Source organism: Anopheles stephensi, chromosome 2 (assembly GCF_013141755.1).
Source record: "Anopheles stephensi strain Indian chromosome 2, UCI_ANSTEP_V1.0, whole genome shotgun sequence".
Lineage (NCBI taxonomy): Eukaryota > Metazoa > Arthropoda > Insecta > Diptera > Culicidae > Anopheles > Anopheles stephensi.
Genome location: NC_050202.1, coordinates 3,688,801 through 3,715,598, shown reverse-complemented (window position 1 = coordinate 3,715,598; position 26,798 = coordinate 3,688,801). Strand labels below are relative to the sequence as shown.

The 26,798-nt window shown below is 48.3% G+C and overlaps 2 protein-coding genes across 6 annotated transcripts in view; both read right to left on the bottom strand.

Moving 5' to 3' along the window:
* Nucleotides 1-95: 95 nt before the first annotated feature.
* On the bottom strand, nt 96-14,086 carry LOC118506194 (CD109 antigen-like). The gene is made up of 24 exons (XM_036042990.1): nt 13,966-14,086; nt 10,483-10,678; nt 9,725-10,403; nt 9,388-9,662; nt 9,226-9,320; nt 8,888-9,143; nt 8,613-8,822; nt 8,087-8,540; nt 7,725-8,024; nt 6,393-7,663; nt 6,173-6,326; nt 5,654-5,670; nt 5,024-5,091; nt 4,718-4,913; nt 3,953-4,631; nt 3,597-3,865; nt 3,429-3,523; nt 3,100-3,355; nt 2,812-3,021; nt 2,295-2,748; nt 1,933-2,232; nt 610-1,862; nt 388-541; nt 96-311 (listed from the first exon to the last, which is right to left on the bottom strand). Exons 1-24 carry the CDS (start codon nt 14,022-14,024, stop codon nt 217-219), a joined length of 7,995 nt encoding a protein of 2,664 aa, XP_035898883.1. The 5' UTR covers nt 14,025-14,086; the 3' UTR covers nt 96-216.
* Nucleotides 14,087-21,123: 7,037 nt separating this feature from the next.
* LOC118503664 overlaps nt 21,124-26,798 on the bottom strand; it is a 239,104-nt gene continuing 233,429 nt past the window's right edge. For all 5 annotated transcript variants that reach the window (XM_036037190.1, XM_036037192.1, XM_036037191.1 and 2 more), the window contains 5 exons: nt 25,957-26,176; nt 25,591-25,882; nt 25,405-25,524; nt 25,000-25,345; nt 21,124-24,932 (listed from right to left, as the gene is read on the bottom strand). In XM_036037190.1, the coding sequence (XP_035893083.1) occupies nt 23,828-24,932; nt 25,000-25,345; nt 25,405-25,524; nt 25,591-25,882; nt 25,957-26,176 (2,083 nt within the window). In that variant the 3' untranslated portion in view covers nt 21,124-23,827. The remainder of the gene's footprint in view (nt 24,933-24,999; nt 25,346-25,404; nt 25,525-25,590; nt 25,883-25,956; nt 26,177-26,798) is intronic.

The window sequence follows — 26,798 nt, the reverse complement described above, 5'->3', positions numbered from 1 at the left end:
TAAACAAAGCACGAATTCACCACGGCGTGGTGAGTATGGAGCCATTTGTTTGCAGAAAGCCACGTGGTGGCGACGAAAAAAGGAAAATGCCTTTGTATTGATTTAAAACAAACCTGTTTATTCACTTCCAAACACTATTGCCAAACTTATGAAGTATCATTACATGAGCTGCCCATAAATGCGAACCTTCGTACGAGATTTTAGAACCACCACAAATTATGCTTTTGCGCACTCCTTGGGACAATCACCCTCCTCACAGATTTCGCAAACATTCTGCTTATCGACCTCGTACACTTCGATGGCGTTGAATTCTGAAAAACAAAACCCGACAAGAGCGGTGGTCAGTTAGCGGCAACGCGTCGCTACAACCGCAAATGGTTCACTCACTTGGATTGTAGTAATCGTACACGACCACATGTGCCGGACGCTTCAGTGCCACCTTGAACCGTCTGAAGGCCGTCACGGTGAAGCAGTTCCGCTCGATACCCATGTTGTTGTAATACACAACCACCGATGTGCCACCGTACCGAATCTCGATGTTCTGTAAAGGACGGACGTGTGTCAATGTGTTCGTCGTCAAGCTATTTTCTCCCCCCACCGTCTGCCTACCTGAATGGGATTGATGGTTGTCTGCTCACTGATCGGACTCCGATCGACAACATACCCGCTCGGGAAGTTCACCTCGACCAGTGCCATGTTCGATCGGCTGTCGGTCATCTTCGGTATGAAGTTGGCGCACACCCGCATCCGCAGCTCGTACTCGGAGCCCGTGCTCTGCCGCTCCAGATCGAGCTTGAACCGATGCGCAAAGTTGACGAGATTCAAGCTGTACTGATAGATGACCTGCAGCAATCCGAACCCGATACCGCCGACGTTCACCTCCAGCGCCCGGGTATCCTCCGGGATGTCCTCGTAGCTGGTGATGTTGATGTCCTGCGAGTTGATGTAGAAATTGCGCACGGACCGCTTGTACTTCAGCGTGATGGTGTAGTCGTTGCGCGAGGGCGAGATTTTTTCCGCCAGCTTTGTCAACGCCTTCAGCCCGACGAACGTGTCCTGGGTGCGTGGGAAACTGCCGGTAACGTACCGTTGGTTCACCAGCCAGCGCATCACCGGAATGCCGTCCAGGTACTTCTGCGCTATCACGAACGACAGCAAGGCGTACGCGGTCGTTTCGATGCTATTGTCCGTGCTCCAGTACCGTTCCGTGTCGGACACGATCGACATGTCGACGAGCCTATTTAACGCCAACGTCTTCTTGTCGTGTCCGTTCAGCATCAGCGCATAAGTCGCAATCGAAAGATCGTAAGCTCTGTTGATGGACTCTATCCTGCTGCTCAGATAGGCCATTGCATTTTGAATCACAACCGCATGCTTCACCTTGGCGTTCTCGTTCTCCAGCAGTGCTGTCAGCACGTAGGATGTCAGCGCCACACCATTGCCCAGCCCGCCCTGCATATCCTTGTGGATCACGGAACCGACCTCATCGAATCGGCCGGAAGAGTGCTGCTTGGCAGCAAGCCAATCGTACGCCCGCTCCACCATCGCCGCATCAACTTCGCTGATGTACTTCGAAGCGGTTTGCATCGATTTGGCAACGAACGCGGTCAGGAACACGCTGCCACCATTGTGCCATACACCGAACGAACCATCCGACTGGCGATAGCGCATCTGATTTTGATAGCCCGTCCGTAGCAAATCCGTCGCCTTATTGATTAGCGTCTGGTCCTTCGAACCGATCGCATTCAGGTAGTCCAGCACAACGATGTTCGGTACGAACTTAACCATATTCTGTTCGCCACAGCCCGATGGGACGGCGAGCAGATTGTCCAGGTTTTTAATCACCGTGGTCAGCAGATTGGCTACAAATAACAACAAACATCACGATAGCACCAACGACATTCGTCAAACACTCCAACCTATTATACTCACGATTCAGCTGGAACGCAATCTTTCTCGATCCATTATCCGCCTTCTTGTCGATGTCTAGGTTCATCAGGAAGGTAGAATTTTTGTAGTTATCGTAACAGAAGAACCGCGATTCCATCTTGTTATGTTCCAAGCTTTCCGGCATGACCCGGATCACCTTCTCCAGTGCGTCCGTTTCCAGGCCCAGCATTATGGAAGCCTTCACCCGTACGGCCATCTCGCCGAGCTTGCGGGCCTTCACCAGAAACGACACCGGTACACCAACCTTCGGAGGAACGCTGACGGACTTTGTGTAGCTCAGATCTAAACAAGCACAATGCGTTAGATCAGAATAACTTAGCGCGGAGTTATGCACTAGCACTTACCTTCCAACGGCCGCCCGACAAACTCCGTCTGATTGGCCACATTGTACAGCGTCACATCGGCGATGTACTCTCCGCCAAGATTGTTGAACAGCGTGAACTGCAGCACTGCCGCTTCGCCTCGCTTGATGGAGTACGGCAGATTCTCCACGATGTAAAACGGTTGGACCGTTGTGAACTGGATCGGCTTCTTGATGATGCCCAACCCGTACACCGGATCGATCGAGAATCCCGTCAAGTACCAGGATGTGGTCGTATCCGGAACGATTTCGATCATCTTCTTCGTGCCCGATCGGCCAATGGTAACATTCTGCCACAGCCACGATTCGAGGAAGTTGGTCCGGTAAGCGACCAGCTTGGTGGTGGGATGGTTTATCTGTAGCCCGTCCCGTGCCGACTTATCGTTTGCTCCATCGAACATAATGTCATCCAGCGTTCTGGCAAACAGTCCCATGCTCTGTAAGAACAATCTGACTAACATTCATTCTGTACTCTGCATTCTCGCTGATCCGCCACTTACGTGAATCTTGTCAAACTCGTTCTCATCGATCGCATGAAATCCGTCAAACACCTGCATGATATCCTCCCAGAACAGATCGTGGTTTTTGTTGTAGTACAGCAAACCTTTGTCGTACGCAGCCAGCCCAACGTACGCTCCCGGACGGCCCGACATACGAAGCTCGATTTGACGTCCTGGCTTTACTTCCTGCTCGTCGATGCTCAGATCAAACTACACCGGACGATATTTCGGTTACAAAAATCATCGACAACACTCCAATAAGACACACTTGACAATAGTTTTACTCACGTTGTTACGAAGCTCTTCGAAATCAATGTCCACAAAGTCATACACCACGGTACGGCTCGCAACGGTTGCCACAATGATTTTGGCCTTCGGAATCATCTTCTCCGTCGCGTTCAACTGCAGCGGATATTTGTTCTGCCTGTTCGGTCGCATGAAGCCAGAATCGATTATGTTGCCTTTCGACACTACGTAGTACACGAAGAATGTCATCCTTTCGTTGCACGTCACCATCAGTCGCAGCAAACGGTTCAATTTAATGCTGCAAAGAGTGACAGTTGTATTGCTAGGGGTTCCTTGACCTGGTTTCACCTGGTAGTTGGCCTACTACTTACGGAGATTTAAGTTCCAGCTTGATGTAAGTATTCGTCACTATGTCCACCTTATCCACTCGTTCGTAAAAGTAGAATCCAGTCTCATCGTTTGAAAACTGAAGAATAAATTAGGAGCATTCAAAACTGTTTACTTGCCACGCTCACTCATCACTGCCAACTGCTACTTACGTTTATATCCATCCCTTCGATATCTTCGCCTGGATTGAGTTCGAACTTGATCAAACCATCCTTGTCGCTCGTTGCAGTCTCTTCATATTCGACGTCGATTACCTCCACCTTACCGGTAACACCTCTGGCAGGTGTTCCGTCATGATTACGGAACTGCAGAGCGCACTTGAAGGGAAGTCCCGGACGGAACTGTGGGCTGTCTTTTATCAGCTCAACGCGGTACGTATATTTGTACACTGTAATCTGACTTTGCTTAACTACCGTGCGATCTGAAAAAAAGACAGAGAGAGAGAGAGAGTGAGAGTTATTAACCCATCCAACACCACAGATGCTGAGCAGATGTGCGTGTTGCTTACTTGTGTACTGTTCGATGAACGTCGTCTTTACAAGCACATCCTGCTGATCTTCGTGCACTCCGAAATATCCAGCGAACCGCAGCGCCACCTGACCCATACCGTACACCTCGAACTCTTTCCGCTGGTCCAGCTTATCGTCCTCCAGGTACAGCTCCATCTTGACCAATCCCTTCACCGGCTTGCCAAAGTGATAGTTGGCCGCTACCGTCAGGTTGAGACCCTGGTGCTCCTCCAACGGAATGGTGGACGGCAGCACCTCCACGTCAAACGACGACAGCACGTACTCCTTCACCTCGAACGTCTTCGAAACGAGTTCCTCCCCATCCACCAGAACCGAGATGTTCCAGATGCCAAGCATCGGCGTTGGCGCTATCTGAAGATCACCCTCGAACACACCGGCGTACAGCTTCGCCGAGGACCACTTCCGTACGACATTCTTTAGCGGATCACGGATCGTCACATGAATCGCTTTCAGCCGTGCCGGCGGCTTCAGCTCCGTGTCCAGCACTATCACGCGGAACTGAACCGTATCGCCCGGCTTGAACACCGGTTTATCGATCTGTATCAACCCGGACACGATCTTGCTGAGGTACACCAGCTCAGCCTCCTTGTGGAAGCTAAAGCCTCGCTGTCCGTCGATGGTAATTCTGTAGTTCCCCGCTGATAAGTCCGCCGGCATCTGCAAGAGAGCAAATGGGTGAACTTCAACACACACGCACACACTCACACCGCTGTCTGTGAGCAAAAAGCCGCGGGGCGTCCTACATTGAAGTTGATCATCCTGTTCATGTTGCGGCGCACATCCACCATCTGCGTTATGTTCAGCACGTTCGCTCCATCGTCCGTTTGGCCCGATATCTGTAGCATCAGATCCACCTTGGCCTGGTGAGCGTTAAAGTTACTGATCACCAGCGTGAAGTCTTGATTGGCACGGATAAACTTAGGACCCACGATCAGTATTCTGGCAGGAAAAATGGCAAGCAAACGAAAATTTACACAGTGCAATCGTATTCACCAACCAACAGCAACCGCCAAACGCAGCGAAGCCACAAGGGCCAGGATTTTGCGTACCCATGAGCAGCACCTATGAAGATTATCACCGTCAATATTCGTGACCTTATGAACTGCCACATGTTGCTCTAGCGCTGGCTGCGATTTCGCGTCTACTCGGGATGCCGTCTCAGATTGAACTGAATCACAAGCCGCTCGCTTCCCCAATCGTGGAAGCTGGGTCGTTTGACGGGGAATTCCCAGCTCGCAGATGTTACGGTAAACATGCGACCTGCAACAATACGGCGTGATAAGAATAAATCCCCGTCGTGCCTAGCCGGTCCGCGGTGAAACTCCAGCTTCACCGGCTTCTATCAAACTGCACTGATAGCGTCTTGTACGTTTTGCAGCAACAGAAAACTGCGCACCTTTAACGTCGGTGTTCCCTTCCAATAGTTTCTAACGTACTGTAACCGCCGGTACTCGGTGAGGTTTGAGCAGCCGTAAGGGAATTGTACACATTATATGCAGTTTAGCCGTTACCACCCATACTGGCAAAGTACAATGAAGCACCAATACACTGCTGGCGGCTGTGGTCGATGGCAGGGTTTTAGAACAGTCAGCAATGAGTAACGAGCAATATTGAATAGCTATTTCCTTCCTGTAGTTACGAACATGTTAAATACTAAGCATCTCTTCCAACCGACGTACCTTTCGTTGCTCCTTCGCTAAAAGTGCGATTAAAACAACACAACACAGATTGTGGGGTTTTCCCAGATGCGTCAGTCACTGTGTGGGAAATTTTCACTCCTTCCGAAGGCTCAATGCAGCGTTATTTCACAAATCCATGCGCCTAAATGTATGCATTACCCAGACATTCTCACATCATTAGAGATTCTTGAAGCTGTACGATCCCTTACGATCCTGGAGAGAGAGAGAGAGAGACATTTATAAGATCTGAACAGCAAATTGAAGAAATCATCCCGATTTTCTTTCATTGTAAGGTAAAAAAACTCCCAGCCATTCAAGAAGTTCAATGCTTTCTTTATAGTTTCGACAACAACAAAATTCACTGTAAGTAGAAACAGATATTTGCCATCCTTCAGTTAATTGCAGTCCGTACAGCTTTCCTCCGGTCCCTCGTAAACTACAAGCGTCCTCAATTCTGTGCGAGATAAATGTACAGGAATAGTAATGTGGGGAATAAGTATTGGGGCAAACATTACTCACTTGGGATGTAAAAATCGTGCACAAGCACATAAGCCGGCCGCAGAAATGCTACACGGAACCATTTTTCCGCAGTCACGGTGAAGCAGTTGTTCTCCGGTCCCAAACTTTCGTAGTACAGCACCAGCGACGTCTGCCCATAGCGAAACTCCACATTCTGCCGGAAGAAAGGAGCAATGTTTAGTTGGATCCGCCATTACGGCTATGGCTCCCATTCAATTACCTGAAACGGGCTCCGATTGGTGATGTCCACTAAGGAATCTTTATCGATGACGTACCCGCTCGGGAAGTTTACCTCGACCAGGGCCAAATTAGAGCGCGTGTACGCCAACTGGGGCATGAAGCTGGTACACACCCGCAGCTGTAGCGTAAAACCCTGATTGCTAAAACGCTTCCTGACCGACAGCCTGAACTGCCTGTCAATATTCCTCACATCTATCCCGTACTGGTAGGCGATCGTGAACAATCCAAACCCGCGTCCGTCCACGCTAACCGTCACCATTCGCCCGGTCCCGGTCAGCACATCCCGGGACTGCTGATCCACGTCCGTCGAAGTGACCTTGTACACCTTTCTCGTGCGGCCGTACCGCACCATGACCGAGTAGTCGTTGTTCAGTGGTGATATCGCTTGCGCTAGCATTGCGAGTGCCTTCAGCCCAACGAAGGTGTCCTGAGTGCGGGGAAAGCTGCCGCTTACTTCACGTCGCTTGACAAGCCATTGCATCACACTGATGCCATCCACGTATCGTTTTTCGTGTACCAGACACAGCAGTCCGTACGCAGTCGTTTCAATCTCGGCCGTATCTCGTGCCCAATACAGCTCTTTCCCGTCCGCGCCCTGGAAAGAGTGGGCCCTCTTTATGAGGGCGTTTAGTGCCGTCAGCTTTTGAGTATGGCCGTCCAGCAGCAGGGCGTACGTTGCCAGTGACAGATCGTAAACGTCTTCTATGTGCGGCAAATAGTTGGCGATGTACTGTATGCCCTTTCGAACTACTTGCTGGTGCTTTTTGGAAGCTTCCGAGTTTTCTAGGAACGCGATCAACACGTACGACGTTAGCGCTATATGGTTGCGAGATCCTCCCTGCAAAGCTTGGTACGTGATCGGTGCTATCTCCTCGAACCGGCCCGAGCTGTGCTGTTTCGAGGCAAGCCACTCGTACAGTCGGCTGACCATGCTCAAATCTACCTCCGATATGTAGCTGGAAGCACTCTGCATCGATTTGCCTACCAGAGCGGTTACGAAGATGCTGCCCTGAGACTTGGGCCAATTTCCAAACGAACCGTCCGGCTGACGGTACTGCATCTCAAGCTGGTAGCCGTTTCTCAGCAATCCTTTCGCTTTATTTATCAAATGCTTCTCGTTGGACCCGATCGCCATCAGATAGTCGAGCACCACCAGGTTGGGGATGAAGTTGATCATGCTCGGGGCACCCGAAGCGGTTGGAACGGTGAGCAGATTTTCCAGATTGTACGTGACTGGCGTGAGTAGGTTTGCTGAGAAGAAGATGCGAGAATGATTTACGAGTCAGGACGAGACGGTTAGGCATACACTTACACGACAGGATAAACTCCAGCTTGACAGTGCTCATGTTGGCATCCTTGAGAACATCCAATGAGATGTTAAACTCTTGTGTTTGGTATCGGTACAGATTGAAGAAGCGCCAATCAGTATTGTGAATAATTATATTTTCCGGCATGACCCGAATCACCTTCTCCAGTGCGTCCGTTTCCAGGCCCAACATTATGGAAGCCTTCACCCGTACGGCCATCTCGCCGAGCTTGCGGGCCTTCACCAGAAACGACACCGGTACACCAACCTTCGGAGGAACGCTGACGGACTTTGTGTAGCTCAGATCTAAACAAGCACAATGCGTTAGATCAGAATAACTTAGCGCGGAGTTATGCACTAGCACTTACCTTCCAACGGCCGCCCGACGAACTCCGTCTGATTGGCCACATTGTACAGCGTCACATCGGCGATGTACTCTCCGCCAAGATTGTTGAACAGCGTGAACTGCAGCACTGCCGCTTCGCCTCGCTTGATGGAGTACGGCAGATTCTCCACGATGTAAAACGGTTGGACCGTTGTGAACTGGATCGGCTTCTTGATGATGCCCAACCCGTACACCGGATCGATCGAGAAACCCGTCAAGTACCAGGATGTGGTCGTATCCGGCACGATTTCGATCATCTTCTTCTTGCCCGATGGATCGATGGTCACATTCTGCCACAGCCACGATTCGAGGAAGTTGGTCCGGTAAGCGACCAGCTTCGAATATGGTCGAATGTTCCCTCTTCCGAAGCGTCTCGATGGAGTGTTCGCTGGTTCCAGCATTGTTTCTCTTGAAGTTTTTATAAATAGGCCTTTACCCTGTAAGAAGTAGGAACGTAGAACTACTCGTTGGAACGGCTTCACCAACAATTCCATACCACTGATGCTTACGTGAAAAGCATTAAACTCGCTCTCCCCGACGGCGTGGAAGTCATCAAACACCTGCATGACGTCTTCCCAGAACAGATCGTGCCGGCCGGAGAACTCAAGCAAACCTTTATCGTAAGCAGCTAGCCCAACGTATGCGCTCGGTCGTCCTCGTAGCTGAATCTCCAACTCTTGGCCCGGTTTTATCACCGATTCATCGATGTTGATTTCCAGCTGAAAAATGCGAAAAACACAACCAAAAGGGTCAGACCTATGCTGTGCCTGTTGAAGCTACTTACATGATTGCTCAGCTGCTTCAAATCGATCTCCAACGCGTCCCATATCACAACGTTGCTGAACACGGTGGCCACAAAAATGTGCGCCTTCGGTACCATCTTCTCTGACGCATTGATCTGAAACTGGTATTTCGTTTGTCTGTTGGGCCGCATGAATCCTGCGTCTAGAATGTTACCCTTGGCCACGACGTAGTACACGAAGAACGTCATCCGTTCGCTGCACGTCACCATCAGCCGCATGAGTCGGTTCAGTTTAACTCTGCAAGAGAGAGGGAGTGAGAGAGAGAGAGAGCACATGTTCTGGAGGACCTGGTACCTTCTACGGGTTACGGGCTACTTACGTTGACTTCAATTCTAGCTTCATGAACGCATTCATCATTTGTTCGACTCTATCTATTCTCTCGGTGAACGAGAATCCGCTGCTCTCTTCGGTCAACTGTCGAGGGGTTTGTTAGGAAGCCATTGTTAAATCTGCACACCCGACACCTACAGCCACGCCTTACCGTTACGTCGATTGCTTCGGTGGAGTTTTGTGGATGCATGACAAGCTTGATAGTGCCTACCCTATCAGTGGTGTACTCTTGCTCGTGCTCTACGCTATCTCCCTCCACTTGCACCAACACGGGAATGTATCGTGCCGGCGTGCCATCATGGTAGCGTAAGGTCAGCACACAGTGGAAAGGAAACCCTGGACGGAACTGGCTGCTCTCCTGTGCTAGCGACGCTCGGTACAGATATTTGTAGACCGTAATTGCCTGCTCCTTCGTCACTACTCGATCTGAAAGAGCATAGCTTGCATTGAGCTCACACGTCTAGACGTGGCCGACAGCCATTGCTTACTTGTGTACTGCTCGGTGAAGATCACCTTCACCTGCACATCCTGCTGATCCTGGAACAGCTTCAACTCGTTTCTGAAACGGAGCTCAACCTGTCCCATGCCGTTCACCTCGAACTCTTTCCGCTGGTCCAGAATTTCGTCCTCCAGGTACAGCTCCATCTTGACCAATCCCTTCACCGGCCTGCCAAAGTGATAGTTGGCCGCTACCGTCAGGGTGAGACCCTGGTGCTCCTCCAACGGAATGGTGGACGGCAGCACCTCTACGTCAAACGACGACAGCACGTACTCCTTCACCTCGAACGTCTTCCAAGCGAGTTCCTGCCCATCAACCTGTGCCGTGATGTTCCAGGCGCCACTCGACTGCATTGACGCTATCTGAAGATCGCCCTCGAACACGCCGGCGTACAGCTTCGCCGAGGACCACTTCCGCACGACGATGTTCTGATGATCGCGAACCGTCACCTGAATTGCTTGCAGGCTTGCCGGCGGCTTCAGCTCCGTGTCCAACACGATCACCCGGAACCGGACCTTATCGCCCGGCTTGAACACCGGTTTATCGATCTGTATTAAGCCCGACAAGGATTTGCTGAGAAACACTAGATCTTCCTCCTCGGAAAAGCTCAACCCTCGCAGTCCGTTCATCTTCAGCTTCACACTGGCTGGGGAGGAGATAACTGGAATCTGCGTCCCTCCGCAGAAGGGATCACACATTTGCATGACACTCTCTGTAAATGCACCTTACAACGAAAAATCATCTCACTTCAAACCTCACGATGCGATTCATGAAGCGACGCACGTCGACCTGCTTCGGGATGGAAAACAGGGGCGTTCCCTGCTCGCCGTACGCCTCCAGCCGCAGCATCAGGTTCACCTTGGACGACGCCTTGTTGAAGTTGCTGATTACTACCGTGTACTCTTGGTTGGAGCGTACAAACTTCGGTCCCACCACCAACACTCTGCAACATGGGAAGCACAAAACCGGTGCAAACGGTTGGTGACGACAGCCTCCAAGACACACCTTACTTACTTACTTACTTATCAGGCGCTACAACCACTTTGCGGTCTTGGCCTGCTGCAACAATCCTCGATACCGCTCACGGTTCAGCGCCGTCGTCTGCCAATCCGTTATCCCGGCCGTTCTGGCGGACGCATCAACGCCATCACTCCATCTCAATTTGGGCCTACCACGCCTCCTCTGTCCTTGTGGACGGCCTAAAAGGACTTTACGGGCTGGGTCGTCCGGTGTCATTCTCATGACGTGACCAGCCCACCGGAGCCTGGCGAGTCTAATGCGCTGTACGATAGTGAGATCATCATACAGCTCGTAGAGCTCGTCGTTGTAGCGGCTCCTCCATTGTCCTTCCACACATACGGGGCCAAAAATCCTTCTGAGCATCTTCCTCTCGAACGCGGCTAAGAGGGCTTCGTCAGTTTTGGACAGAGTCCATGTCTCAGAGGCGTATGTGAGTACTGGGACTATAAATGTTCTGTACAGTCCCAGCTTCGTCCGTCGCGACAGGTATTTAGAGTGGAGAAGTTTCTTCAGGCAGTAGTATGACCGGTTGGCAGCCAGCACCCGTGCGCGTAACTCAACATCAATGTTGTTGTCGGTGCTGACTTTTGACCCCAGATAGGTGAAGTTTTGGACGACTTCGAAGGTGCGGTCACCTATCTGTACATCACCCCTGCGTAAATCAGTGTTTGTTAGCAGGGCCGCTGGTGGTGCCACCATCATTTTGGTTTTCGCCTCGTTAATCTCCAACCCGAGGTTCTGTGCCGCACGCTCGATCCTTTGATAAGCTTCTGCTACATAGGAGAGCCTCAAACCAATGATGTCTATGTCATCAGCGTATGCCAGGATCTGGATTGACTTATAGAAGATGGTCCCCGAAGTTTCCACCTCTGAGTCACGGATGGCTCTCTCTAGCGCCAGGTTGAAGAGGAGACAGGCGAGCCCATCTCCCTGGCGCAGGCCCTTGGTGGTAGCAAAGGGCCCTGAGAGTTTTCCATCCACCTTCACCTGGCATGTGATGTTGGCCATTGTCATTCGTACAAGCCTGGTAAGCTTGGCCGGGATTCCAAAAGAGCTCATTGCGTCGTAAAGTTTTACCCTGGCTATGCTGTCATAGGCGGCTTTGAAATCAATAAAGAGATGGTAGGAGTGGAGCTGTTGCTCCGCCATCTTCTCCAAGATTTGCCGCATCGTGAAGATCTGGTCAGTGGTTGATTTTCCGTTTCGGAATCCTCTCTGATAGTTTCCGACTATCTCTTCAACGAATGGGACAAGTCGATCTTGTAAGATTAGGGAGAAGATCTTGTAGGCGGTATTCAACACCGTAATACCCCTGTAGTTGCTGCACTCTAGCCTATCTCCCTTCTTGTATATAGGATAGATGATGCCAAGATTCCAATCACAAGGCATCGATTCGCTATCCCATACCTCAGTAATAATTTGATGAATTTCCTGTTCGAGTGCTGCACCACCGTTTTTGATCAGTTCGGCTACTATTCCGTCGGTGCCTGGTGCCTTGTTGTTCTTGAGCCGACGGATGGCCATTCGTGTTTCATCTATGCTAGGTGGCAGTAGCATGATATCATCTGCTAGTGGAGCCTCTAGCTGTTCGTTGAACTGATCATTTAGCAATTCATCAAAGTACTGAGCCCATCGCGAGAGGACCTCTGGCTGGTAACTGACCAGATCCCCATCCTTATTCCGACAGCAGGTCACCTTAGGTCTAAAGTTATTTCGGCGACCTGCTATCTCCTGGTAAAACTTTCTTCCTGGTCCGTAACGCACTCTGATTTCTTGAAGTTCCCGCACCCGCTGCTCTTCCCAAAGTTGTTTTTTGGTGCGGTGAACTCTTTTCTCTTCTCTCCTGAGCCGTGAGTATTCCTCTGCGCATGCCCGCGTTCTATGCCGCTGCTGCATTACTCGGTATGCGCAGTTTTTACGTTCTGTCACATGTCTACAATCTTCGTCGAACCAGCCAGATCTGGTGTTGCCCCGACGTGGTGGGAGTGTGGAATTGGCACAGCTTATTATTTTTGTTTTTAGAGCGTTCCACCGTTCGCTCGTAGTTTCATATTCATTTTCTGGTAGTAGAGCCTCACCTAAAGCGGATTTGAATGCCTGTTGGACGTGACTGTCCTTTAGGGAGTCCGTGTTGAGCCGAGCCTGCGTGTTAACTTCACCCCCATTGACGCGGGGACGGGCGATTCTGCAACGAATCACTAAGCCAACCAAATAGTGATCGGAATCGATGTTGGCCCCTCGATACGTTCTGACGTTCAACAAGCTCGACTGTCTTCGGCGGCTAATCAACACGTGGTCTATCTGATTGGAAGTGGCTCCATCCGGAGACATCCACGTAGCTTTGTGAATGTCTCGGCGCGCAAACTTGGTACTTCCCACAACCAGATTGTTTGCAGCTGCAAACTGGACCAATCTACTACCATTGTCGTTACTGTGCTCATGTAGACTGTGACTTCCAATGTATTGGCGGTACATTGGCTCCCTACCGACTTTTGCATTGAAGTCCCCCAGGATGATTTTAACATCGTGCCTGGGACACTGGTCAATGATTTTTGTGAGGCGGCCATAGAACAGGTCCTTCTCCTCTTCATCCTTGTCTTCGGTAGGGGCGTGAACGTTGATGAGGCTGATGTTGAAGAATCTGCCTCGCATGCGCAGGGTGCATAGCCTATCATTGATAGCCTTGAAGCCGATGATTTCGGATTTCAGCCGCGGACCGACGGCGAAACCCGTTCCGAGCATATGGTGGCGGTCGTGGCAGCTGAAGTATATATCGTAGCGGCTACTGCCACGCCTGTTATGCACACCATTCCCTAACCAACGGATCTCTTGTAGCGCTACGAGGTCCATGTTCAGTATGGCTAGGGCGTCATCAAGTTGCTTCAAGGCTCCGGCTCTGTAGAGAGTGCGTACGTTCCATGAGCCCATAGGAATATTGTTTTTTGGACGGTGCGGGGGTCTGATATCGTATAATCCGGGTATCGCATAATTATTTAATCTTTCCGTAGTCGCAGTGTTACTTGGGGCAGGGGGACTGGCCCTGCGCCCAAGCCCCCAGGTACCTCTGGAGGGCCTCGTGGCAGTTTGGTTTAACGTCTGGTTACCCCCCCGACGTACAGACAGACCAGTTGCCTGGTCTGCCCACCCCCCTCCTGTTTAGCCTTTCTCCACCATCCGCCCAAGGGGTTGGGACAGGCCCGACACACCTACCCGCAGCAAACGCTCAGCAGGCTTATCGCCACCATCACCGCTCGCATGTACAACGCCATGCCGACGGAGCGCACGTCCTCTGTGCAGCTGGCGGAAAATGTAACTGAAACCGCTCGCCTATTTCCGATCGACGCGAACCTACTGAAGCCGGCACGCTTATCATGGGGAATTCTGTGCGAGCATTGTGATTAATCGAGCGTGCGCACGTGCTTCGAGCCCGATTGCAATTCCGTTGCGCGAGTCGTACACGCAGATTAGCGATGAGCATAAATTGAGCAATGAGATTGTCGAGAGGCACGGCCTCAAACGGTCAAAGAGAGCGGTTAAGGAACTCTTGAAGTTGCTCTGCCTTAAATAAAGCAAAGCTTCATCTTTGAAGCCGATATCGACAGCCTGTGGAAAAGAAATCTCTAGCAAGCAACAGACTCTTTTGAATCATCGTCCAGCAGTTTGAAGCTTATTCGAGCTATTCTTCACAGTGATACGCTTCAGCTTGAGAGCCCAAAAATAATTACAACTCTGCTCTAACCTCACTCTCTGCTCACTTGCTGGTGCGCTCCAACTGGTGCCATCCTGCAAGGATTATAGTGCAATCATCGCAACATAACCTCTACCGGGGCGCACCTGGTCGCACAATTAGCCTCAACCGTTTCGGCTGTCCTCCATTAAAATGGAGCCCGGGAAAAACCCGTACACTACACACGATGATGAACGGCCTAGAAGTTGGGGTATTTAATTAAAATCATTTGCAACATCTCTCAACGCAACCGCCGTTGTCTGCTGGCCGATGAAGCATCGCCCCACAACCAAAGGGCTGAACCCGTTTCGGATGGACAGGTTTATTATTGTGCAGCTCGTATCCATCAACCTTTGTACCGGAAGATAATTAAGCTGAAAATCGTATTATTCTGGAGTGTGTTTGTGTGCGTGTGTGTGTGTGTGTGTGGGCTTTATGAAAAATCTTTCCCACTGGTACGTGCCTTGCCTTGGGAAACGAGCTGCAATGAAGCGACGGTGACAATTAGTCGGTTTTGTCATTCAAATTAAACTGTGCAGCGCTCGTTTTGCTTTCTTTAAATATTCCATTTAACTTTTCCCATTTCTTACAAAACGCCAGCTCCTGTCCGCCACAACAATCACTCGATGTTCGTTTTCCATCGCATCTGTCCTCGCTACAGTCCGGGCGCTACTAGTTCGACATGTTCGTTATGTTAAAATTAAAAGCAAACATGAAATCGAACGGGGCGAAAAATTATAATCAAACAAATCACACTTTTTGCTCGGAGCTACCGTCATGCCACGAGCGCGCTGGGACGGCATCTGTCTGGATTTGTGCTTGTATGCCCGTGCTTGTATGCCCGTGCGTTTTCCCGCCTTTGTCCATCACCCAGCACGCGTAGGATGGGAAGGATATATGCTAAGCTGACATTTTCATCAGAGCAATTGTCGCTCGTCCGCTATCATAGCGCAGCCCTTTTATCGAACGGACGGGCGACAATCACACATGTGGTCCGAGGGTGGTCCGAGCAGCGGTCAAAATGGATACCGATTTGCATATGATACTCACCTATTGGAGAAACACTGAAACTGGATTCCTGAAACTTGTTCGGAGGAGTTTTTTTATATACAGAGGATTCGCACATTTTGACCACCACCCAGGAACCGTGAGTCCCAGAGTCCTTTTCTCAACGCGACCAAGCGCGATAACAACTGTCAAGGCGTACGATACAGGCTGGTTGATAGGGTGGCCGGGACATCGGTTTACCCTTTTTGCCCCGAAGGAATTCCGGACCAGTTAGTGAGTGCACTGTCATCGATACCTCAGAGTTGTCGAACGTTTCAAGGCGGCTAGAGATCAAGCTGTTCTATCCTTCTGCAGTAAAATATGACTTTTTTGGCGCATATATTAGGTCTCTCGAAGGACACAAAATCATCTCTTAATTTTGATGAATGAAGAACTTAAGCGTCATATATTGATTTACGACTCGAGTGGCTATAAGCTATAGAAGGACCAAGTCATGCTCCAGTGGGTTAGACATGCCTTAAATATGGCACCGGTCCACCCTTACTTCTTGAAGTCTTTTAAAGACACATGCATATTCACGGAGGGCACTTTAGGTCCAACTTAATTGAAAGGATAAGGTACATACTTACAAAAAAGAGGCTCGGATATTGTTGAATTGGGCGACTGTTCTCAACTGTCAGCTGTTGAGCGAGCTTCTGTGGCAGGCTAAGAAATTTTAGCGGTTGATGGTTGTGCCTGTTGCGAACGCGACAAAATAAAATTTAGCTAAAATGACTGGCATGCAAGAGTTAGAGGAACAATTTTAAATTACTAAATATCTTCCGTTTAGTATAAATTCTCACCAGAAAATATTATTTTAGGAAAAACCTTAAGTCACAGATGGCGACCTCTTACCATGAGAAAACGAAAGTATAATGCGTTATTGGAAATATCAGAAAAAGGACAATATCCAGACATATGGAAATCATAAATCAACTCAAGCCATATAATAAAAACGAAAGTGAATAACATGGGCTGAAAGAGGTTAACACTAGAACACAACGCATACATTGTCATTGCGCGATTAGTTTCACGAAAAAACGACCAATGCGAAGATCAAGGCGCACGGTCATAGGGCAGTGAAGGAAAGACCAACTTGACGAATAGAATAAACGACTCGCAGGCAATAGGCGATAGGAAAATAGGCATACGCACTTGAACCACAGATGCGCGATGCGTTACCCATGGTCATAAAACGATAGGGTTAACCACAATTGCCAGACATTGTAACATTACATCTACAACAAAACTAACAGACCTCCTACACTAGCCGACGCCAGGCAGGGGTCAAACGCATCGGCATACCGAGTTAGGATAAAGGAGATCGATGCAATGCTATTTCATGTTCTTTTTCCCACAGAATTTTAGTATATAAGACAGGATTTTTTGAGAATAAAATCGACTTGTAATCCAAACCTCAACGAAGAAGCTTGTGTTTTATTGTAAGGGTTTCCGTACATAATCGGGAATGTTTCACCTTTGCCTTCCCTCCGGATGTTGGTCCCGCACTTTGGTGTCTCCCCACTCCGTCGGAAGAATTAGGCGAAAATAAGCTAAGCAAGAACCACGGTTAAATACTTCACCTGGTTATCCAGGAAAAAAGGTTAGCCGCCTGATTCAAGCAACTCTGACAGAGCCAGGAATCTGCTCGGATATCTCCGAATCAACCATTCCTTCGCGTGGTCGGTTCAACAACGGTTCGTTATCGAACTAACAGTTGTGCCTTAGAGAGTCCTCGTAAGTTCTTGAATTAAATCTTCATAAAAAAATCATTCTTCAAGGAATATCTCGTGTATGGCATCAAGAATTTTATCGTTGCTTTTGGCACGATCGCAGCAATATGAGTCTGTCACAGCTCAAGTTCTGGAAGCATTTGCCAGCCAATCAAGAGTATTCTAGTCAGAAAAGCACCTAACTCCATCTCCATGTATGATCTCCTCTAGCATTTAATATAGCACTCATCTTCTTTATAAGTCTCTGAATGTTGTCGATGAAGACATGGAAGGATCTCCATTACATCTTCTTCTTCTTTCTTGGCCTAACGACCTCTTAGATCATGCCTGCCATTTCTGGCTTACTAGACTTATTGATACCGTATAGTTGGATAGTCAATCCTCGCTATGGCGGAACGACCCAGTCAGACATCAATCCGTGAGTGGACGTGAGGTAATGGAGCAACCTCTCTCTTCTCAGACTCAGAAAAACTTATAGAGAGAACCTCAGATGAAAAAAATCTTTTAGCGATTAACATTAGGAGGACCGAACACCATCGATTCTTCCCATGTATATCCACCACCGTTTGACATCCCTGATCGGCGAGAATGTTGAATATCTGTTTTGTGGTTCTTTGGGGAAACAGATCCTACTGTGGAGCAATGTGTAACTGCCTGTACAGCGAGGTTTTTCCAAACTACGGTATAAAGGAATTCCTACTAACTTTATATTTTGAACACGCCACTCTTTGAAACCTTTGTCGTTTAAATAAAACAATCTTTTGCGATGTTCGACAAAGACTATCAAATTATTGCGGCTGCCCGGTAGCTGGACGGCCTCCATCGCGCGACTCACCGGCCATCTCGAATGTTTGGATAGTGGTCCTCCATTAGAACCGTGCTGCAGTTCCTGGCGCGGCAATTTGAATCTTTATTGCGACATCTGACAAGCGACAGCCCAGCACCGATAGCCGCGAACGGATGCTGGATAAATTTCGTTGTTTATTTACACGCCAATTGCCAGATCGTGTGGCAATGCGCGACGATTCGTTTGTACCGACCAGTACGCGAACCAGGACGCTGGGCATGTTGGGGGGGGGGGGGGGGGGGTTAAATTTTAGATGGTACCGGGTAGATGCTTGCCGGAGCATCTAAAATGCAGTGTTCAACTGTTCAAACTGCCACAATGACATCATTTATGCATTTCTATGCACCGGAGCAGCACACGGCTACATCCGTTACATGCACAAGCGCGCCGTGTGTTGTCGGTTGTGTTTGCAAAAAAAAATGCCAAATTTTATCCGATGGCCAATGCACATTTCCTTGCACGGAAAGCGACGGTAGCGGGGTGGCTCGAGCGGAGTGTGCTAGTCCTGTTGAATAATGCAGCCCCGCCGGGTACGATGCCTTCATGAATTTGTGATTTGTCCTGTTGTGTTTATGTTCGCTGTTCGCGGATGTGCTTACGCGGCGATGGATGGTTCGACGCGCGTAAACAGTTAGCAAAGGACACGCTCAACAGATGGTTCTGGCTGATTGATTCGCCAACATTCGAGCCGATAATGTTCGAGCCGTTCGAGTCGTTAAATTTGAATTGCTGGGACACAGATATTTGGAAAGAGTTTTTTTTTAATTTGTATGATAAGGCCTTTAAAGCGCGGATAGCCAGGTATAGTCAAATCTCTTATTTACTCTTTATATACCAATACATATAAAGCAACTTACTCTGCTTGAGTCTCTGAGGCGTTTATCCCCAACATAAATTTTCCCCGTACTTCATCTACTTCAGACCAAGCTCACCGGAATGTACAAACTGACGAAAGCATTGTAGAGTAGCCTTCCCATTAATCCTTATTTTCCCCAATCCCGTTCTTTAAGCATCCTTATCCTTGCTTTACTGAGAAACGTTATTCAACAGGGTGGAGCTATTTTCCGAAGCAAGTAATTGTAATAATTTCTCTGTAGTCTGTCTGCTAGCCGAAATACCTTTGAGCCGCTCTACACCACCTCTACCAAACAAGTCAGGTTTTGCATTACGAAGCTATTTCGGGCATCGGTATTGAACAATTTTGGGGCTAAGCAGTTCGGTCGGATGTGATTCCGAGTACAGCAATACATATTGGTTCAACCATCTGGTTCGATACAATCTTGTGCTCCGATGGTCGGATGAATATCCGCGTCTTCCAATCGTACAAAACATTTGCAGATGTTACCTGTGTTACGGGACAGGTCGAAATACGCTTTGGCTTGCCCTTTTACGATGTTCCTACTGTGGAACATGGAACCATGGGATGGGAAGGTTGTTGCTATATGGTTTTATTTCTCAATTGCACGCACACCAATTCCAATTCAATATGAAATTGAGCCCGCACGGCAACAGCTGAACTTTAACTTCGAGTAGTTCATTTTAATAGTTGGATTGGAGATAATAAGATTTTCCTTTCAAAGTCCTATAAAAAAATCCCACAAGGCTTAGACAATCCTTCTCAACTCATTGGCAGTAATTTTCTTATGCCGATTGTGCTTCTTTCGCCTCCAGTTGCTTATTTCTGCTCCAAATTGCACCATCGCAAGTGTGATTGAAAAACTTTCAGCTCGGCTCCATACTTCTTCCCGCAAACTTCATTTATTGAACAATTTCATCTGCATTTCGAATGGTACTTAAAAAAACTTGCACTTCGCTGTTGCTGTCCGTTTTCCATATGCGATGCAGTGTATCGCACTGGGAGTCGAACAGAATAAAGCCAGATAGATTGGGGACTGCTACGCTATGTATGCTCCCAATTGCTTCGTAAACAGGCGTACATTCTGGGGGTAGCTATTTGAAAATTTCATAAAATATGATGCAATAAATGGCGCTCTGTTTGCGTTAGGTCTGTGGTCGTCGTCTTATAACCCCGAAAACTACTCAGAATGGGATTAGGCTTGCTTATTGTCATGGGTTGAATAGTACCCATGTGATAGCTTTTTGAAGTTGTTTATCTGGCTTGAACTAGGTTTCAGTATCGTAAATTGCCTCTCTCGTACTATTGCCTACGGATTCTACCGTTTATATATTTAAATTCTACTTCAAGGACTTAAACCTCTCCGATTGTGTGCTAAAAGGCTTCAAAGATTGCTGGACTCATTTTGACACTTTCCGTGTCCAACCCTTGCTGTGAGGAATAGATTTTAAACTAAAATAATAATCATAACCTCTAGAATACAACAAAAATTGCTCAGGAGGAATAAAAAGCAACTACCTCCAGGATTACAGACATGTGAAAATGATCTAAAAGGTTCAGCCAAGTCACTCACCTATAATTTCATGCGTTGAAATATTTCATTAGGATTTGAATTTTATTAGAACATGTTCTAAATAGTTCACATGAATTCTTGGTGAGTTTGAATTCATTTAACGAAGAAGTCCTCAAGAAAACTCAAATTGAATGGAAGGGAAATCCTAAGCAAATCATTTGTTCAATTTTTTCCCCCAATTTTGCCGTAAAATATAGCCTTCTCCTCGTTTAACTGATCAGCGAAATATTTCTTTATCTTGCGTGAAATATTTCAATGAAATTCAAAAATTGTAACATTTCAGCGTTTGACAATGCGGCGAGTCGTTTGCTTTTTCAAACCTTATCTTAATTTTAAAGCGTTATTTAGAACTAAAAATGGTTAAGTTCTTTTCTGTGCTACCAAATAATTTTCAATGGATTGTGTGTTAGGTGCGTTACGCTTGAAAGCATGCAATCTCATTTTAAGGACCTTAAAATTTTCATCCGAAACACTTTTAAACTATACTTGTGCATTTTTAATAATAAAATGCATTTAACTTGGTTACCTTAAGGCGTTCGATTTTTTTTCTTTCTTTCAGTTGTTATAAAACTCTCTCCAACCACATTTTCATTCCAGCGGACGTACGCCGTTAGGAAAATCCGTTACTCTTTATTTGATCACTAGACCGATTCCGCCGACACTTGCATGAAGTTTGCCATGCCTCATCGAGCATTTATTACTTACACATCTATCTCGTCTTCTCTTCTGCCGCCGCCTGCAACTGTTCTGCTTACTGTCCACCTGCCCCTTTTACATAAGTGCTAATTATTTACATCACGCCCTATCTTACTCCATTTCGCCTTATCAGCTCATTCTGCTCACCGCTTACAATGCTACAGAACTAGCACGGAATTGTCTTGTGTGCCCGCGTGCAGCTTACCGTCTAACGCACAGCGAGTTTTGCACAGAAAGGATCAGGTCGGTCGTTAAAAGCGAGCGGGGAACTTTACCATTGTGGGGAGAATGAAGGAGTGTAGGGAGCTGGGACTAGAGGGGAACAATCGGTAACATCATTTTCCAGTACGGGGAAAAACCGGTTTCATTAGCCTAGTTCGAACAACACGACATGTCTGCTTATCACCTTATCATCGTTAAGTTTTTTCTTCTTCTTTCTCCTTCTTCTTCTTCAGATTTAGTTTTCCATTAGTCAATCTTGCTTGCAGTAGAGTTATGCTGTTTTTCCTTCTAATTACTTCCTAAAGTCGACATTATTTTACAATCTCCTCCTTCCTATCTCTTCTCAAAGTGTGATTATTAACAATTATCGCGCCAGCTTGCAACGCGCACACGCTTTTTTTTTCAAACTTCTTCTTTAAGTCAGTTTTCGTCCTATCAATAATGGTTTTAGGTTTGCCGTCTGGAAGAGGACCCGCTTCACGGCAGCTGGATCTGTCGCCATCGCGGAACGGTGCGTCAGGTTCACAACCTCTCGAGGGGTTTGATGCAATTTTCCTGTATTTTTTTTCTTTGCGCTGCACTGTTCTTTTATTTTCTCGTTTAGAATTAGTTGCTATTTCCTAAATCGCTTCCTGAACGCTCTGTACACTGCGGCTATCGGTCAAAATGGAAGTGGAATGGTTTATTCTTCCTTGGAGAATGGAGTTGATTTCGATTTTCGGGTGGAGGATTAGCAATTATTGATTGTTTGTGAAATTTGTTCTCTTCATTTGCATTTCATCTGCAAACTCAACCGGGGTTAAGCTTTCCCTTTACGTACGGCCATTAGTAGCCCCGTCGATACCCAGTTCAGCTGTTTTTTTTCTGCTTTTTTCTTTCTTCTATTCGGTTTCCACTTGCTTCTGTTTGCTTATCTACTGAGAATCACATTATCATTTGACGATTTGAGAAAAAGGTTTTGCAGTTTTGGATTTCTGTGTGTGTGTCTTTGTATTAGTTTGTTTGTTTAGTTTTACGACTCATATTTCTGAGCGCAATTAATTATTACAATTTTTGTCTGTCCCCGATGCGTCGTCGGAACGCAGTTTTTGTTTGCTGTAAGCTTGCTTATCTCAGACGTGAGTCGTATTTCGTTAAGTGAGAGAAATAGAAAACCAAATTCAAAATTACCTTTGTACACGGTGTGTTGATTTAACGTATAAAACGGCTCAAAAGCAGTATCAGCTAAAACCGATTCGTTTGCTTCATGCAAGCGCACCTCATTTGACTGGATTGTACTGGAGGAGGGAGAATGGTTCTTGCAATTTAACTCAACTGCTGACCAGCTTTTGCGCGCACCGGGCCGGACTATTTACAGATGGGAATTGATGCTGAAGCTAATACTATCCGGGATGCGCTCGCTTTAATTATTCAAGCTACACTAAAATGTGACAATCTGCTCTCCGTTTCGTCTCTTCTTATTTTAAATTTTAAAATTGAAGTAAAATATAATTTTGCTTGAAAAGAAAATCAAAAAACATTATCCTTAAATTAAACTGTCCTTTCTTGTTTTTCGATTAAAATCTTTACGATAGGCCTTGCAGCAGTTTACTGTGATTTTTTCAGGCTCAGGTCCACATGTTTAAAGCAACGCACCTGAGTTGTGTATTGCCTTGAACATATGGACGATGGTTTTACTCCCAACAGCATCGAAATCAAAGGTCCAAAACAACGTCCTTCAAATCCCCTTTTAACGAACAACGTAGTCGCTCATCATCAATTTCTTACAGTGGCCATCACAACCGTTTTTAGTTACTAATAATTTGCAAATTTACAACATTCAAATCCTCCTTGCCTCCTTGCTACAGTTCTCGTACCATTGCGCGACCATCGGTTTGCTCTCGATTCCCCTCAGGGTAGAATTGTCTCTGCCTCAACTGATTGTCACAATTAAAAACCAACCTTGTCACTCTCTCTCTCTGTCTCTCCTTGTGAAGTTTGAAAGTGTCTCGTCCCAAATTTTCCCTTTCGGAAAATCGGAAGAAGGGATACCGGCTACGGGATATACGCTAAGTTTTGTTTTCTCTCTTTTTTTTCCTAAAACAATTCCGTGTTTCCTATGTAACGGTTAAATACTCGAATCGGCACCAGTTGCACGACGCACCGCTAATGCTACGTGTCAAATATATCACCATGCTTGTAAAGAGGGGATGCTTCTTCGTGTGTGGGTTAGTACGCCACCGGGCTTGTGTTGTGCCACCTCGCTCGCTCTCGCACCATCGACCACTCAGCAGCTCGTGCTCGGGTTGTTGGTGGCGGAGGAGTTGAACGCGAAGTAGTAAAAGTCCTGCGACGACTTCGGCATTGGCTACACCGAAGTCTCCAGCTCCTGTCAACAGAAGCTATCCTTGGACGGGTCCAGGTAGAGTGGCGTCAGCGCGTGGCTCGACGTTAGGTGATGGTTGGCATTCGGATAACCGGCGCCATGATGGGGATGAGGTTGTCCGTAGCCTCCCCGTCCGGCCGCATCCAGATGGACACTCTGCAGGTGCTTCTTTTCGCCTCGCTTACGCCGTGCACAAGCAGTCAAACCGGCCGCCAGCGAGAGGACAAGCGTGAGAGTGGCTGCGGCGAGTCCAACGTGCAGCGGAGACAGTGGCAAACGGAGATCGCACTCCGTAGGACTTTCATCCTGACCCGAGGGACAGTGTACCTTGCCGTCACACCACAACTCCGATGGGATGCAGGCTTGCAGCTCCTGACAGCGATGTGGACAGTCGTGGCCGGGGAAGATCTCCATCCAGGAGAACTTGTACTCGACCAGCTCCACCGGTGGACGGCGAGGGCTCTTGAACTCGATGATCAAACTCTTGGAGATCTCCATCGCGCTAAACTCGTACGCACGATCCCAACCATCCGAGAACGCTACCACATCCGGCCCGGACGGGCAGAGATCGCGCGAGTTCTTCGGGTTGTTTGTAGAGTACACGGTAATTCTAGCATCCGTTGGGCACGGTGGTGCTGATTGAAGTAGCGGAGGCATCCAGAACCCTTTCAACTTCAGCACCAAATAGCTGCTGTCCGTCTCTGGCTCAAGTAGCCAGGGTTGGATAAGCGCAGGGCATGGAGTAGGCTTCAGATACGCATCTCCACTACGTCCACGAAGTCTCCGCTCGGACCAATCAGTTTCGCACCCGTCGCGTGCAAACTCGTACCGACCCTCGAAGTAAAAGTCACGAAAATCTTGATCCACCTCCATCTGTAGCGTGGTAAACTTCACCTCCACAATGCTTGCTGCTAACGGGGCCAGCGTAATCGAGCCGGAGACATCCGAGCAAAGGCAATCGCGGGGCAGCGGAGATACGTCCGTCCATGGGACTTCACTGATGCGCAAATCGGACACCGGTCCACCATGATGGTTGCAGTGCCAGCGTCCGGAACGATTTTGAAGGTTCTGACATGATCTGCCTCCGAAGCGTGCTCTGGTGATCGTTAACCTGCAAGAAGATATAAATGTTAGTTCCAAACTAAAGTGTGAAGTTCAAGAGAAAATTAGGTCTTTACCTGACACTCTCACCACCGCTTGCTTCGAACCGGATAATGCAAGAAATGTTTGGAGAACCTCCACGTCCATACATGAATACATTGGAGGGCGAACGGAAGATCCCTCGGGAAGCGGATGAAGAGCGAAACACACGATCGCAGGACTTCGGATGGAACTGAACTAAGGCGGCTGGTTCTGGCATGGCTGAGGGAGCAACCAACGGTTCCAATGGAGCTCCTCCAAGCGAGTTGTCCACAAACTCGTATCTCAGCTTAAACGCAGATGCTGGACCGTACAGACGAGCCGTTCCGATCGGACTAGGGCGATACTCGATCGTCAAGTCTGATCCCGTCGACAAATAGCTCTCTGAAAGGACATCCTGTTATAAGAACGATTGGACTAAAAGTCCCACACAGAGCTCTTACCTTGCGTCGAACACGGTCGACTACCCTTGGCCACCAACGATCGCGAACAAAGTCTCGGTACCTCCTCGCGACAGATCTGCTCGATCAAGCTCGCATTCCGCTGATAGTCCGGTGGTGCGCCTAAAAAAACTAAAATAAATATCGCCCACCTCAATACCGCGGCCAGCCAGCACGACCACTACTTACCGTACGGGCGTGACGTCACCGACCATCGACCGTCCCAGATGCGTAGCTGCGTCACACACTCGGCCGGTGACTCGAACCCGGTCGGATCGATCGCCGAATGGTACTTGATGAACGATACCCAGACCGTCTCGTGCCGACGGCCCTGGAAGTGATACAGACAGGAGCTTTCCGGTGGCAACGTGTGCTGAGGGCTCTCCAGCTCACCCGTCTGGCTCTCGAACGCACTGATAATGAACTCGCAGCGTCCCGGCTGCCGGATGTACGACTGGGAGTTGGAATTCACGTACAACACCTGTACACAGCGAATCGGGAAGCCAAGCTGCGATTAGATCACCAGTTCCAAGAAACGACCACGACACTACTTACGTGAACTTCAAGCTCGAAGCCCGGCAGAAAGGTGACCGGATTCGGATGGAACGGTACGTCGAACGCGGACGTGTGGAACTCGACACGCATCTCCGGGCCACTGGACACGATATCCGGCAGGACGTCTCCACCACAGATTCGCCCAATCGTTGGTGCTTCCGTGGCCGCACCATCGTAAATGCTGAGATAGTCCTGGGCCTCATCGCACTGCTCCCAACTCCTGCGGTAGTCAAATAGACATAAATTTCATCATTTTTTCTTCATTTCAAGATTCAACACTCCATTCTACCGATAGCGATTATCACAACGGTTTTGTTTCCCAACAGCAAAACAAAATTCCATTCCACTCGCGCCTAAAGTGTTTCATTTGACACGGCCGTGCCCGGTCAAACGGTGCCAAAGGGAAGCCATAAAAGTTTACGATCAGGAAGTATTAGCATTACCTTTGCGGTCATCAACACGCACTCGTCTAATTTGTTTATTGACCGGGCAGCTAAATCAAACGGGCACGATTCGTCACGCAAGCCTTCCGGGAAGGGTTTCTTTTTTCTGTTTAATGGTCAATGCGCCAGTTTTTATAATGACTTGCGGCCCCCTCCAACCCGGGGCGCGATTTGTTGACCCGCGTTCAAGCCGTTTATTAGGTTAACTGGACACACAGCCTGCCTCGCTAAGCCAATCAAACGCACGCACACGATCGTTAGGTAATAGGTGACCTCTTCAACACCTCGAGGGTAGCTTTCAATCTTTTAATTCGTATGCCCATGCTCACCGGCTTTGTGGGCAATGGGAATTGAGGGAAGGCTATTTATTTTAATAAAAGAGCCATTATAAATGCGTTA

Coding starts and splice junctions, on each gene's coding strand:
- LOC118506194 (XM_036042990.1), bottom strand. CDS start 14,024: ATGGCGTTGTACATGCGAGCGGTGATGGTGGCGATAAGCCTGCTGAGC. Junction 2,233..2,294: donor TGTCGGGCGGCCGTTGGAAG/GTAAGTGCTAGT, acceptor GTGCTTGTTTAG/ATCTGAGCTACACAAAGTCC. Junction 1,863..1,932: donor GATTGCGTTCCAGCTGAATC/GTGAGTATAATA, acceptor TGTTATTTGTAG/CCAATCTGCTGACCACGGTG.